The sequence below is a fragment of the Adiantum capillus-veneris genome, chromosome 3, assembly GCF_014529385.1.
Source record: "Adiantum capillus-veneris isolate H3 chromosome 3, ASM1452938v2, whole genome shotgun sequence".
Classification (NCBI taxonomy): Eukaryota; Viridiplantae; Streptophyta; class Polypodiopsida; order Polypodiales; family Pteridaceae; genus Adiantum; species Adiantum capillus-veneris.
The window spans coordinates 43,455,145-43,469,873 of record NC_140933.1 but is presented as its reverse complement, the minus strand read 5'-3'; the positions used below and the strand labels follow the sequence as shown (position 1 = coordinate 43,469,873).

Genomic DNA, 14,729 nt, shown 5'->3' with positions numbered 1-14,729 from the left:
CTCTTGATCAACTCATAAGGCCATCCATACCAAAAAGTAGGGTTTATATATCCAAAATTATTTGGGGAATCAATAAATAGCATGAACCAATTACTATCGCATAGTGGCTTGCGAGCAAAAAGGGTACAAAATTTGGTGCTCCCTTTTGACCTCTATCTTCCTCTGGAGCCCTTCTTCTTGCATGTTATATTAACGTCTTTAAAAAGACCAAGTTATCTTGCGGGATTGGAAATTTATAATGACTTATGCCATTTAAGAGTTACGAATTTAAAAAATTCTCGACTCTTATGCTGCTCAATTGTATCATGTAGTAGCTTGATTATACAGGGCTTTTAAGGAGAATTATTTCAGTGTTACACTTCATTCGGCAAGCGCATTTTCACAGATTTGTGTCTTTCCATTTTTTAAGAATAAAAGGAATTATGGTTAATCATGAGAATTAAATCTCCTAAATGTGCAGTGCCTCTTGAGGGTAGAACAATATCAAATTCCTAATTTTTCAGGTCAGTAACTCAAGCCAACCTGAATAATAGCCGCCATGTTAATGCCAAGCCTTTTCGTGATTAATATAACAATATCAAATTCCTAATTTTTCAGGTAACTAACTCAAGCCAACCTGATTAATAGCCGCTATGTTAATGCCGAGCCTTTTCGCGTTGAATGTACCCGTTCGTATTGTTTTTCTTGCGGTTCAATAGCCGTTCGTGTGCTTAACTTGTCTGTCCGGCCGTTGTAGATCGGCAGGTGTTCAAAATTGCTTGGACTCCAAGTCCTTCGTGTGTGTGTGTGTGTGTGTGTGTGTGTGTGTGTGTGTGTGTGTGTGTGTGTGTGTGTGTGTGTGTATTCAGGTGTGTGTGTGTGTGTGTGTGTGTGTGTGTGTGTGTGTGTGTGTGTGTGTGTGTGTGTGTGTGTGTGTGTGTGTGTGTGTGTGTGAAGGTGTGTATGCTTCAAAGAGAGCAAGTAAGGTGATCAAGAGAGATTGTCCTGCTTGTGGAAACTAAGTAGATAGTGTATAATCTGTTGATCCAGGTTGATCTTCAATAGGCTACTGGCTATCGAAAGAAGAGAGAGAGAGAGAGAGAGAGAGAGAGAGAGAGAGAGAGAGAGAGAGAGAGAGAGAGAAATAGAGTGTAATGTAATTTTTGTAATTAATGGTGAAATGAGAGAGAGAGAGAGAGAGAGTGAGAGACGTAAAGTGAAAAATAGGAAGAGAGAGAGAGAGAGAGAGAGAGAGAGAATAAATGAAATGAAATGTTAATAACGTCTTCAGAATGCAAAATGACGTATACGATCAAAAGGTATCAATGTGGTGGATCTGAACATATTAGATAAATATGCTACGGAATACTCCACTACTCGATATGATCTAAGCAGCTGGTTGAGATAGAGAGGGAGGAAGATAGAACCCTAAAATGGATAGAGAATTTTAACATCATAGGGGATTATCTCAAGAGACCTTAAAGCTCTATCTGACGAGAGTAAAGCTTAAGACCTGTCAAGAGAGAACCAGAAACGAAATGAACCGTCTTTAAAAGACCAAGTTAACTTTTGGGATTGCAAAGTTACAATGAATTGGTCGTTATGCAAACAACATAAAAATTACTCTGGAATCTTAAGCTACTCAATTGTATCAAGTAGTAGCTTGATTTGACAGTGCTTTTAAGAAGAAACATTGCGTTTTTATTCATTCCCTCAGCAAGCTCATTCTCACACAGTGGTGTCGTCATCAAGGTGGGTAATCTGCATTAGTCCTACAAAAAGCAGTTACGTTGAGGAGTCTTAGACATTATACTATTCGTGATTTTGATGACTATAATAAGTACTTGTATTCTGAGTGTGTTTGTCTGTCACTGTATTTCTATAATGTGTGTGTGTGTGTGTGTGTGTGCACGTGCATGCGTGAACAAGAAAAGAAAGAGGTGGAAACAAAAAGAGACTATATAACACCAAATATTCACTATAAATCCAAATAAAATATACATAAAAGTATCTTTGATGTACCACAACCAATTTAAAGGCTTTTCATGAGGTAAGGATGCTTAATGAAGAATGGATTGGCATGTAAACTTTCATGACAAGTTTCTTACAATGTGTAGATATTTGAGTATTAGACAATGGATTAGACTAGAATATAAAAATACGGAGTAGTATATGATGACATGGGTAAAATGAGGGGAACTAGATGATAGGGTTGGAGAGGTAGAGGCCGAGGCTATCAATATTAGTGCCTTTTCTACCAAAAAAGCCAAGGACTTGTGGGCGAATGATAGTGCCCGTCGTGCCATCTGGGAGAGATGGAGGTGTAGTTGATGATCCGATTCCAAGAGACAATACACCTATGCCATTGGGATCCCCTGTGAAGTGGCTGGCGTCACTTCCCACGGTGAGAGAAATGTCCACAGAACTAGGTGAAGGGGAGGTAAAAATGAACTGAAACACATGAAAACTATTTTAGCAAATTGTCGGCAGTTATTTAGGAGAGAGCAAAGAGAACAATGAACATAGTGTGACCCTACAATGTTTAAGTAAGGATTTAAAAAATTAATTACTAAAATGATTTAAAACAATAGTTACTAATTATTTGTATGATGATCTGAGGAAACAATAGTTCATCTCACATTTCCAATCCATTTAATACAGGGACAATATATAGATCAAAAGCTTAATGAGAAGAATTAGAATAAATGCCAAGGGGGGATGCCTCTCAATTGCAAAGCTTATCATTAAGTGCATGTGGAGTGATGCTTCAATATGGGAAGAGAAAGGATGAAAAATACCTCACGAGAATCTCCCTTTGCAGAGCCATGGAGCTTGGTGGTGCCATTGCCATACAAAACTTGAATACCATTGAGAATATCACTATAGTAAACCAAAAGTTGTACCACGCCGCCATTGCTCCACCCATCATCAAAGGCACCACCACCAACACCACCCCACGGTCCGACTATGGCTGCCGACATTTTCTAGGATAATCAAGTAGAATGTGTATGATGTAAAGAGGCAAAAAGCTTTGGAAATTTGCAACTCACAAAAGTATGGCTACAGGAGATCAGACGTCCCCCCCTTTTATAAGAAGGGGAGTGGACTAGTTCTAGGCCGGGCAGCTCGTGCAAATGCCAAATCGCCCTTAGTTTGAATCTGGTCAACCGTGCATGCATATTGTAGGCTTGCGGTTCGAATGGCCATGTGATTGCAGACTAGTCAGTGCAACAACGCAGGAGAACCATGCCGAGAGAGAGAGAGAGAGAGAGAGAGAGAGAGAGAGAGAGAGAGAGCCTGATAGAGAGCGAGCGAGAGCCTTGTCAGCTACACATCGGCGGATAAGCCACTCCATCCCTCCCTCTCTCTGCGCCCGCCACCCCCTGCGTTGCACCCTCCTGAGAAGCGGCGGCTCCTGCGATGCCGAACTGGGTGGCAGAACTTTCGTTGACAGTTGGGTATAAATTAGTATGTTACCGATATCATTTGTGATTTGACTTTCAAAAAAAAAAACTAAGATTACGTAATAGAGATAAGGATGGGGAAGGTGCCTGGTGAACACCTAGAGCCTTCTTTATGAAAAACTAGATCTCTCTCTCTCTCTCTCTCTCTCCAATTTGAATTCTAAACGAGAAGTCAAATCCATTTCGGCAAAAGGGCAGTAATTTTTGTGACTTCTATCCTTTCGTCTCCATCAAACCTAAGGAGGATTGTCATACCCTCTAGACTTGAGCACATGGCGCTTTGGGGACGATTCAATTTCTAGCCCATAAAATTGTGAAGTCAAATCCATTTCAAACCAAAGAGGAAGTCATTGACTTTCATCCAAGTTCTGCCTACACTTCACCCTAGGAGGAAAGGATATATTCTAGTTACACCATATTCATCAAGTGCCTAGTCTCATAGTGATAAGGAACTAACTTTAGCCTTGGTGTCCTCTTCATGTAGACAATAGATATCTTGTAAGGCTTTGTACACTAGACTGGACACTATGTAAGAAATTCCATTGTTTCACAATTGCTAGATAATCAACAATCAAACTATTTAGGAGCATTAGGTCTTCAATACCAAATTCATTTGCACATGGGCATAGAATCACATACTGTTGCTGATACCTTGCAAGCCTGGCCTCTAACTAAGCAATTATGGCATCTTTCTCTACCAACGTCTCTTTACAAACTTGCCACACTTTCTCCTTGGCCTGTTTCCATCTCCATTATCTACTGGTGATCCTTTGGTAGCTGTTACCATATACATGTGGTAGTGATGTGTATGAACACACTAGGACCGCGGGGCATATTTTCCCTCTTTAGGAGGTTTTTTCCCCGTGCATTGTAAATACACCCATCACTCTAGGGCTATCAATCTTTCCATTGCACACTAAGTAATACACTCTCTATTTTGTGCCTTGAGCTTCCTTTGTCTTCTCCAAGCTGTCTGCGTTTCTCTGCAACCCTAATTCCAATAATTGGTACCAGAGCACGTTGCGTCCTCCTGAGCTTAGTCGTCAGCAGCTCTAGCACACGCCTGCTCATTTTCTTTTACTTCAGTGAGCTTTGGCGAGCGTTCGCAGGTTGAGAAAATTTTTGGGAGAGCTCGTAGAGCTTAGTTTGCTCAGATTTTTTATTCGGGCTCATTTCGGCCTCCGTTTCTGCTACAGGCAATACTGCACAGGCTATTTTGTCATTTTGTGCAGAATTTTTGTTAGTGCCGTTTTTTGCATAATAGGTCCTTACAGTCTTCTACGGTTTGTGCTATATAGCACTTGTTGTTCCCGCTTCGTTTCTCCTCTTTTCGGGCAGTTTTCACATCAGGTGCAGCATTTATCATGGCTGACAACAACACAAATGTGTTCAAGATGTTTGCTGTTGAGGACAGATTGGATGGGGACAATTATCCTATGTGGGCTTACATGATGCAACATGTTCTTGTATCAAAGGGCCTCTGGAATATTGTGCAGGGCATTGATGTACGTCCTAGTTCTGAGGATGTAGGTGATGTTGAGGATGTTGCAGGTCTAGCTGCAAGGATTGTTGTTATTAGAGTTAATTTGCACACGGCAGAACAAGCTCGTTGGGATGTAAAGGATGCACAGGCTCATGCATTGATTGTGTTGTCTGTGAAGCGCACCATTGTTCCTCAAATTCGTTCAACAAAATCTGTAAAACGGGCTTGGGATATTCTAGCAGGTCTTTATGCAAGCCGCAATTAGGCTAAAATTGCTTTGCTACGTAAAGAGATGAAATCGAAGATTATGCATGAGGAAGATGATATGGATACTTTCCTTGCTGGTGTCAAGGGTATCAATGAGAAACTTATTTCTCTACAGGTGAAGTCATTCATATAGTTCCCTTGTGCAGACTATTATTGATACCTTACCAGATTCTTACCAGACTTTTGCTAGTACTTGGAGACTTATGACCCAAGGAAATCGTGAAGTTGTCAAGTTTGATGCATTATGCACATTGTTGTTCCAAGAGTCACTTTCTAGAAAAAACAGGACTCGGGCAGCGTGTAGTTGAACAGGCTTTTATTGCTTCTCAAAGAAAAGATGGTAATAGCAATGCAACCACTTTTTATGATTCTGCTGCGAGTGGAAAAACTTCTGTTTCTAATGCTTCTGCTGGCAGCAATTCATCTGGAAATTCTGGTGATAAGGGAAAAAAGAAGATGCGTTGCCATTATTGTAAAGCTAATGATCACTTGATCAAGCAGTGTCCTAATTTGAAGGCCAAAGAGGCTAAGAAGAAAGAGGGTGGTTCCACGGCAAATGCTTGTTCCACTACAAATACAACCATTGTGGAGTCTTTTGTGAAAGAAGACTGTGTTGCTGATGTTGATACAGAATGGGCTTTCAGCGCAGAGTGCACTTACAATCTTGCTGTCCATGATGCATGTATGTCAGTTGCTGCAGATTCACATGTGTGGTATTTTGACAGTGGTGCTACAAAGAACATTACCTCACATCGTGAATTGTTCACCTCTCTTGAGTCTGTCCCTCATGGGAATTCAGTCACTTCTGCCAACAATGCCTCTTATACGGTTCAAAGAGTTGGAAATTTGTGCTTATTGCTGCAAATGGCAGTTCCTTTACACTTGTTGATGCACTTTATGTACTCGGGATAAAAAAGAATCTCTTGTCTGTAGCCATACTTGCTAGACTTGGACTTGTAGTCAAATTGTGGATGACAAATGTACAGTTCATGATCTCAGTTTTTGTGATGAAATTGTTGCATATATCTGGCCTTTTGTGTCGTGGGCTGTATAAGCTCACTTCGTATGACAAGTGTGGATAAAATTTTACAAATGCAGTTGGTAAGGGCTATTTCAGATGCAAAACTTTGGCATGCCCGTTTTGGTCATTTGAATTTTTCCAGTTTGTTGCGTTTGCAGAAATCTGATATGATTACTTCTTTGCCGCCTCTTGAAGCACTTGTCAAACATGTTTGTGAAGACTGTACTTTGGGTAAGATGCAGCGTTCGAAGTTTCCAAAGGATGGTTCAATTAGGGACACATGCATGTTGCAGCTTGTGCATAGTGATGTTTGTGGGCCCATGCAAACTCCGTCCTTGGGCAATTACCTTTACTTCGTGACTTTCATTGATGATTACTCCAGGCATGCATGGGTATTTGCACTTAAAGCGAAGTCCAAAATTTTTATGTGCTTTAAACAATTTCTGGCTATGGCTGAAAATGTCTCGAAATGTACTATGGGGCACCCTCCGTTGCGATCGAGGGGGGAGTATATGTATGAATTTAATGCATTTTTGGCTAGTCATGGGATAAAACACCAATGTACAGTGCCTTATACACCTCAACAAAATGGTGTTGTTGAGAGGAAAAACAGATCACTTATGGAAATGGCACGATGTATGGTCAAAAGTCAAGCTTTGCCGCATTCTTTTTGGCTTGAGGCCATCAAGTGTGCCACTTATGTACTAAACAAATGTCCTACGAAAGCTCTGTAGTCTATTACTCCATATGAAGTATGCCATGATAGCCTTCTATTGAGCACGTGCATGTTTTTGGCTGTTTGGCATATACTTTGGTGCCACAAACACAACGCAAAAAATTGGATATGATAAGGCTGTCAAATGTATTTTTGTTAAATATAGTGCTGAAAGCAAACATTACAGGTTGTATCATCCGCAAAGAAAACATATTCTAGTTTCACAGGATGTAGTGTTTGTGGAAGATTCTGTTCAGCCCTTGCTGTCATGTACTAGAGACAATAATGTAAGCTCACATGACATTCATGACACTTTGTTGCCTCTTTTTAGTGGTGGAAATATGAATGTAAATTCCAATGAGGCAAATGTACAACCTATGGGGGTTTGTAAAAATGTTATAGATCAGCCCCAGATCAGCCTATTACTGATGCAGATGTACATGATGAGGTCGAAAGGGCTGAAAATGAGCAGGCTAGAGGTATGCCAAAATGGCTGGTGCATACATTGCGTGATAGTAAATTGGATGCACCTTTGTCTAGTCGTACTCGTTCAGGCTCTCGCCATGCATCTTATGCATCAAATTGTTATGCTTTGGCTGTGTCTAGCTTACATGATGTCAAGGAACCTCTGTCTTTTGATGAAGCACAGAATTCAAAAATTGGATGGCTACCATGCAATCAGAATATGATGCACTTATAGAAAATGACACAAGGACTTTATGTGATTTGCCTCCTGGAAAAAAAGCCATTGATACGAAGTGGGTTTACAAGTTGAAACGCAAGCCGGATGGTCGCCATAAGGCTTGACTTGTTGCAAAGGGTTATGCACAACAAAAAGGCATAGATTATGAAAGAGACTTTTGCTCCCACTTGTTATATGACTACTGTGCCTTTTCTATGTGCATTCGCAGCTCATTTTGGTTGGGATGTACGTCAATTAGACATTGTTACTACTTTCTTGAATGGTGACATATTTGAGGAAGTTTATGTAACGCAGCCTCGCGGTTTTGTCAAGAAAGGACAAGAGGAAAAGTGTACAGATGTAAGAAGGATTTTTATGGGTTGAAGCAATCTCCTCGTGCTTGGTATGAGAAAGCTGACACTCATTTGGTCAAACAATGCTTTTCGTAACAGTCCAACCAAAAGCACATTGTATGTAAAGCGTGAGGGTGATGTACTTCTCATTGTGGTTCTTTATGTTGATGATTCGTTGATCATTGGACCAAATGAGAGACATATTGCTGAATTTAAGGCTGATTTGAATGCTACTTTCATGATGAAAGATTTGGGGTTGTTGCATCATCATTACTTGGGTATACAGTTTAAGCAGTATGATGGTGGTATTGCCTTGTGTCAGAAAAGTTACATAGAGACATTGTTATGTAAGTTTGTACTTGAGGATTGCAAACCTATTGACACTCCCATGGAAACAAGTTTGAAATTGAATCTTCATGATGTTGATGATCCTGCAGATGTCCCTCTCTATCAAACTGCTATTGGATGCCTCATTTATGTATGCAACATGAGGCCGGATATTCAGTTTGCAGTCTCACAGGTTAGCAGATTTATGCATAGCCTAGGGTCTAAGCATTGGTAGGCTGTCAAGAGGATTTTCCGCTACCTTAGTGGCACTTTACATCTTGTCTTGTTTTATCCCAGGGGAGATCATTGCCGCCATACTTACATGCTTTTTCGGACTCAGATTGGGCTTGTTGTTTTGACACACAAGTGTCCACAAGTGGTTTTTGTCTCATGCTTAGCAGTTCATGTATATCATGGTTGAGCAAGAAGCAACCTACTGTGGCCACTTTGAGTTGTGAGGCTGAGTACAGGGCAGTCTTCACAGCTACGGTTGAGTGTGTGTGGCTCAGACGCCTTAAGACTGATTTGGGTGTTGGACAGGACACTACCAACACTATCTACACTGACAGTCAGAGCGCATTGGCAGTTGTGAGGAACCCAGTTTTTCATGCTCGTGCAAAGCACATTGAGGTGCATTACCACTATGTCAGGGAGAGGCTCTTTGCAGGAGAGATCATCTTGGCTTATGTGCCAACACAGGACAACCTTGCAGATCTTTTCACAAAGGCATTGTCTCGTGAGAAGCTCGAAGCTTTCCGCAAAACTTTGGGCTTACTCCTCTTCGTGGACTGATCATTTCCTCAAGGCATGGCACTTCCCTTTACTCATGTGCCAGCTCTCGGTCACCGCATCACTCCAGGGGGATTTGTTACCATATCCATGTGGTAGTGATGTGTGTGAACACACTAGGACCGGCGGGGCATTTTTTCCCTCTTTAGGAGGTTTTTTCCCTCGTGCATTGTAAATACGCCCATCACTCTAGGGCTATCAATCTTTCAATTGCACACTAAGTAATACACTCTCTATTGTGTGCCTTGATCTTACTTTGTCTTCTCCAAGCTGTGTGCGTTTCTCTACAACCCTAATTCCAACAGTAGCAGCAGGATGGACCTTTTTCCCGTGAACCATAAGTGGGAAACACTCTAGAGTCATCATGCTACTATTTTTTCCCTAGGATGCCCAAATCTTGGGGGATTCACTATTAGTAATAGGGGCATGTCACCTGCATGCATCAAAATTAGAGAAACCCCCTACGTACATATCTTACATGCTAACCTACCCCCTACATACGGACAAGATACAGACGTTCTCGCAATGAGACATCCCCCCTCATACGGATTTTGTACGGAATGTAATGACCCACTATTTTATGTATACTAGTAACTTAACAATTTTAGAAGCACATGCTTTTGCAAAAATACATGTTGAACTGCAAATGAAAAAAAGTGTAGTGACAAACCATGAAAAACAAAAAATATAATGAATAGTAAATTAAAATATACCAATCGATTCAATGTAATTTGTCAAAGAATGGACATCATTTCCCTTGTAAATTGATACAAACCTCAGTCTCAAACAAATGATACTAGCCACCTACTCAGTAGGCTTCTCATGTGGGATTTAAGGCACATATATGAAAAAGATTGTTCTCTAAATAACAAATAATGGCATGATCATAAAAAACCATGGAAAACTTCACTTATTAATTTAAAACACATTACGAAAGGTGTTAACTTATAATTTTTTCTCTAAATGTATATCTATTTTATTAAAATCTCTCTCTCTCTCTCTCTCTCTCTCTCTCTCTCTCTCTCTCTCTCTCTCTCTCTCTCACACACACACACACACACACACAAACACACACACACACACACATCATGTACCAAACTGTTTCTATTCATTCTAAATTTTGCAAACAATGTGTAATAGAGTATTAGAACTATAAAATAAAGGTAAACTTAAAAGTCTCCTGGTTTTTTGTTTAAAATTTGAAGCTTTTGCTAAAAGCGTTTTTGGTTCACTTTAAGGCAAGCCTGCAATCAAGCTGGGTTATTAAAATTCAAAGGATTAAAGCCAAAACTCTTGAAGAGAAAATTGAATAAACAATCTAAGTAACTTTTGTTTAACAAAAGAACCAGAGTCTAGAGACCAATAGCAAGAAAAGAACAGAACAAAAGTGACTTCATATGAAAAGAACCACTAACCAATGAATCGCAAAACCAATGATTGGGTAGAAGATTGTCCCAAGCTCTCTGAGGCTCATCATTTTCTTCCTCATCATCAAAGACATCATCAGAGGAAGGGGACTGTCAAATACAAGTAGCACTAATGTCACCAATGGAAACAAGTAACCAAGCCTCTTTCTTTGTGATAGCAACATTTTAGATAGAACTTACAAAGGAAAACATTTAGGATTGCAGAGCCTGCCAGACTGCGCTGAAGCTGCCGCGATGGACAGGATAAGATAGGTCATCACCTATTAAAACATCAAAATAATCTCACATGAACACCATATACAATTCATAATACAAAGAAGAATTCTTCCACAACAATGCACATACACACATACATTTTTTACGCACATGCCTACACATAAATATCATATATATGCACATGCCCATGCATATATATCTATAAATACATGCATTTATAGACATTCATGTATGTCTCTATGTGTGTATGTAAATGTATGCACTCATTCAAATGAGGCCCTACAGAGAATACACCTTCTACCTTGCACTGAAGACATGATAGCTCACTGTACTCGGATTATAAACATACCACTGAAATCTCAATAAGAACTTGCGGAGACGATGCAAAACATGCAAATCAGATAGCACTTGAAATGTTTTTGGCATAGCTCACACCATTACTTGGGATTTTGTAGCTTCATGCATAGGTAGGCGTAAACTTAACAAGTTGTAGAGTTGTAAACTTAGACAAGAGCACCTGTGCATCAATGACTCCCACATCATTGCAACCAATCAAGTGAGTTATAATTGTAACTTTATTCCTCTGAAGAAAGAAAGTAATCAACCCAAAGGTACATTGATTATATAGTCAGTGCAACAACTACAACAGAAAAGTTAAAATCCAATCCATTTCACCTGATTTCGTACAAGGATTTGTAGACGGCTCTAACGACCAATCTTCAATCCAACCTTAAATCTAGCTCTGATAGCTTTAGGTTAAGAATACCACCATTCAGACAATTCTTCAGTCTATCAGAAGGCTAAGATAGTCGATTTGGACATTTCACTCAATGCAAAGAGTTCAAAGCAAGCTTCCGATGGGTGGAGCTAGCTTTGCAACCCATAGAAGTCTACTTCTTGCTCAACATCTCGTCAATTGACTCAAAACTGACAGAAACCCTAAACAATAGCGTCGCAATAGTCCATACCACTATATATGTAACATTCAAATAGAAAGTCCATAAGAAAGAACAAAAAACAAGTAATAGAGGCCATGGGAGTGAATTTATGAGCCATAAGAGATAGTAAGGTCCCCACTATCCAAGTTGACTATAAGATCAAAAAGCAATGGGAACCCTTGTCAGGAGAGTCATACTAGATGGTGGGGCAGGGGTGAACATCCTGGGAGAGATTTTTTGACAGAAACTTGGTATCCAACAAAATGGCTAATTAAAGAGTGGTTCAAGCTACTAGCCTTATAAAGAACATGAAGATCAGAGTAGGAAAGCATCTTCATAGAAGCTGTACATTCTCACCCACAGACCAGGTGCAAAGAGTGATCCCCCCTCATCCTCATCCCCCCCCCGTACCTGCAACCCCTTGTTTGTGGCCTCCCGAGAAGCTGCGGCTCCTATGAAGCTGAACTGGTGGTAGAAGTTTCATCAATTATGTTACCTCTATCATTTGTGATTCACTTTTAAAAACTAAGAGACATCAAGCAAGAATCCTTTATGTAAAAGAGATAAGGATGGGGGAGGTGCCTTCTTGGTGAGCACCTAGAACCTTCTTGATAAAAAATTAGCTCTCTCTCTCTCTCTCTCTCTCTCTCTCTCTCTATATATATATATATATATATATATATATATATATATATATATATATATATATATATATATATAATATATAAATAATATATATATATATATATATATTATATGGACGATTTGAATTCTATCATCTAAACAAGAACTAAAATCCATTTTGATGAAAGGGCAGTAACGTTTTGTTACTTCTACCCTTCCGTCTACATTGGACCCTAGGAGGATTGGCATACCTTGTGGACTTGAGCACATAGCACTTTGGGGATGATCTGAATTTAAGCGCATATAACTGAGAAGTCAAATCCATTTCAGCAAAAGGATATTCACTTTTGTGACTTTTATCCTTGTGCCTACACTTACCCTAAGAGGAAAGGTTACATTCTATTTACATTGTGTGATTCAGTTACACCATATTCATCAGGTGACTCGTCCCATAGTGATTAAGGAACTAGCGTGAGCCTTGATGTCCTCTTCATGTAGAGGTTTGGTTGGCACTGCATTTTGCTAGAAAGGGAGGGTGTAAGCGAGGCATTTTCTAGCCCATGTATTGGGGGAAACTTTACAATTTTGTGTTTTATGGCTCAGGCAAAAATTATAAAATTTTGGCTTGTTGAATTTCTTTGACAACCAAACTCAACAATCCAATGTTGTTTGTGTGTAGCTCAACCTTGATGAGCTCAAAGGTCAAACTAATGTTCTTTGTGCATAGGTCAGGATTAGTGAGCTTAGAGGTCAAAGTTGCATAATTTTGCAAGTTGGCTCTCTCTCTCTCTCTCTCTCTCTCTCTCTCTCTCTCTCTCTCTCTCTCTCTCTCTCTCTCTCTCTCTCTCTCTTATCGGAGTACCAGAGTTTGAGCTTGTCAACATCTACTGGATTGGGAGCATGGCCAAGGGCTTTTTCAAGTAGATTTTTTTCAGCTAGCAAAAGGCAACATGTATCCCCCATTCCAGCAATGTTTTCTGTGCCTTGCAGTCTACTATCTTCTTGATCTTTTCTCTAGCATTTTCCCTTTCCTCTCTCCTATGAAAAGACTTTTAGAGGCCCGTCATGTAGGCATAGGGAATGAAAAAAACAGTCTTGGACTCTATTATGATTGAGTCGCCTTCAGCTTTCCTTCTTCTTCTTGATTTTTGGTTCCATAGGGAGAATACTCTCTGGATTAAATTATGTTACTTCATTGAATGGAGACGTCCTATGTTCCAACATGAGAAAAATGTATTTCATCTATTGGGAACTTTTTACTTGGTGGTTGAATTATTTCCAGTGTTTGTGTCTTGGAATGTTTGAAGAAGATGATGGTGTGCTATAAAAAGTTATGTTATCAATATCATTTGTGATTTTCTTTCAAAACCTAAAAGACACCTAGAGAGGATCTTTTATGTAAAAGAGCCTTAAGGATGGGGGAGGTGCCTTCTTGGTGAACACCTAGAGCCTTGTTTATAAAAAAATTAGTGTGTGTGTGTGTGTGTGTGGAAAATTTGAATTCTAAACGAGAAGTCAAATCCATTTTAGCAAAAGGGCAGTAGATTTTGTGACTTCTATCCTTTCATCTGCGTTGGACCCTGAGCACATAACGCTTTGGGGATGATTCAAATTCAATCCCAATTAATTGAGAAGTCAAATCCATTTCAACAAAAGAGAAGTCACTTTTGTGACTTTTATCCTTCTGCCTACACTTGACCCTAGGAGGAAAGGTTATATTCTATTTACATTGTGCTATTGAGCTACACCATATTTCATCATGACTAGTCTCATAGTGATTAAGGAATGAACCTTAGCCTTGATGTCCTCTTCATGTCGATGGAAGATGTCTTGTAAGGATTTGCTTCACATGACCTGACAGTACACTAGACTGGACACTTTGGTTAAAAAGTCCATTTTTTTCACTTACTAGATGCTCAACAATCAAAATATCATAGAAGCAATAGGTCTTCAATAATAATTTTATATGCATATGGGCATAGAGGCACATATTTTTTCTCATACCTTGCAAGCTTGGTCTCTAACTAAGAAATTCTGGCATCTTTCTCTACCAACTCCTCTTAAAAACTTGCCACACTTTCTGCTTGGCTTGCTAAGTATGCCCCTTGTGTTTCCATCTCCATTATCTACTTGTGATCCTCTGGTAGTAGCAGCATGATGGGCATTTTTATCAAAAGTGGGCACACTCTCCTCGTTGTGATATTGCTCTTTCCATGGGCACCCCAATCCAATTCCAACATTCATATGATGGTCTACCTAGTTTACACGATGATGCAAAATGTCTTCTACAAATGTAAGCTAGATGAAGTACATAGCCACTGACTGTTGTGTGGCTAGGTGCACTCGTTTTGGATAAAATGCTTCAAGAATACCCTTGCTAAATCTTTGTGTTGTAGATATGAGAGCTTCAAAGGGGCACTCTCCTTTGTGTTTCTAGAAATTTG

The 14,729-nt window shown here is 39.7% G+C and overlaps 1 protein-coding gene across 2 annotated transcripts; it reads right to left on the bottom strand.

Moving 5' to 3' along the window:
• Positions 1-1,922: 1,922 nt before the first annotated feature.
• On the bottom strand, positions 1,923-10,787 carry LOC147460818 (jacalin-related lectin 10-like). Of its 2 annotated transcripts, XM_086499570.1 has the most exons (3): positions 10,688-10,787; positions 10,496-10,597; positions 1,923-2,430 (listed from the first exon to the last, which is right to left on the bottom strand). In XM_086499570.1, the coding sequence occupies exons 1-3, from the start codon at positions 10,697-10,699 to the stop codon at positions 2,179-2,181; spliced, it is 366 nt and encodes a 121-aa protein (XP_086355696.1). In that variant the 5' UTR covers positions 10,700-10,787; the 3' UTR covers positions 1,923-2,178. The 2 variants fall into 2 exon arrangements, with proteins under 2 accessions (XP_086355696.1, XP_086355688.1); XM_086499562.1 differs by lacking the exons at positions 10,496-10,597; positions 10,688-10,787 and adding an exon at positions 2,778-3,015.
• Between the last annotated feature and the right edge of the window lie 3,942 nt (positions 10,788-14,729).

What these genes read in the sequence shown, in the direction of transcription:
- LOC147460818 (XM_086499562.1), bottom strand. Translation starts at nt 2,960, where the DNA reads ATGTCGGCAGCCATAGTCGGACCGTGGGGTGGTGTTGGTGGTGGTGCC. An exon ending in CAAAGGGAGATTCTCGTGAG is followed by an intron (nt 2,431 to 2,777) that starts GTATTTTTCATC and finishes CATGTGTTTCAG; the next exon opens with TTCATTTTTACCTCCCCTTC.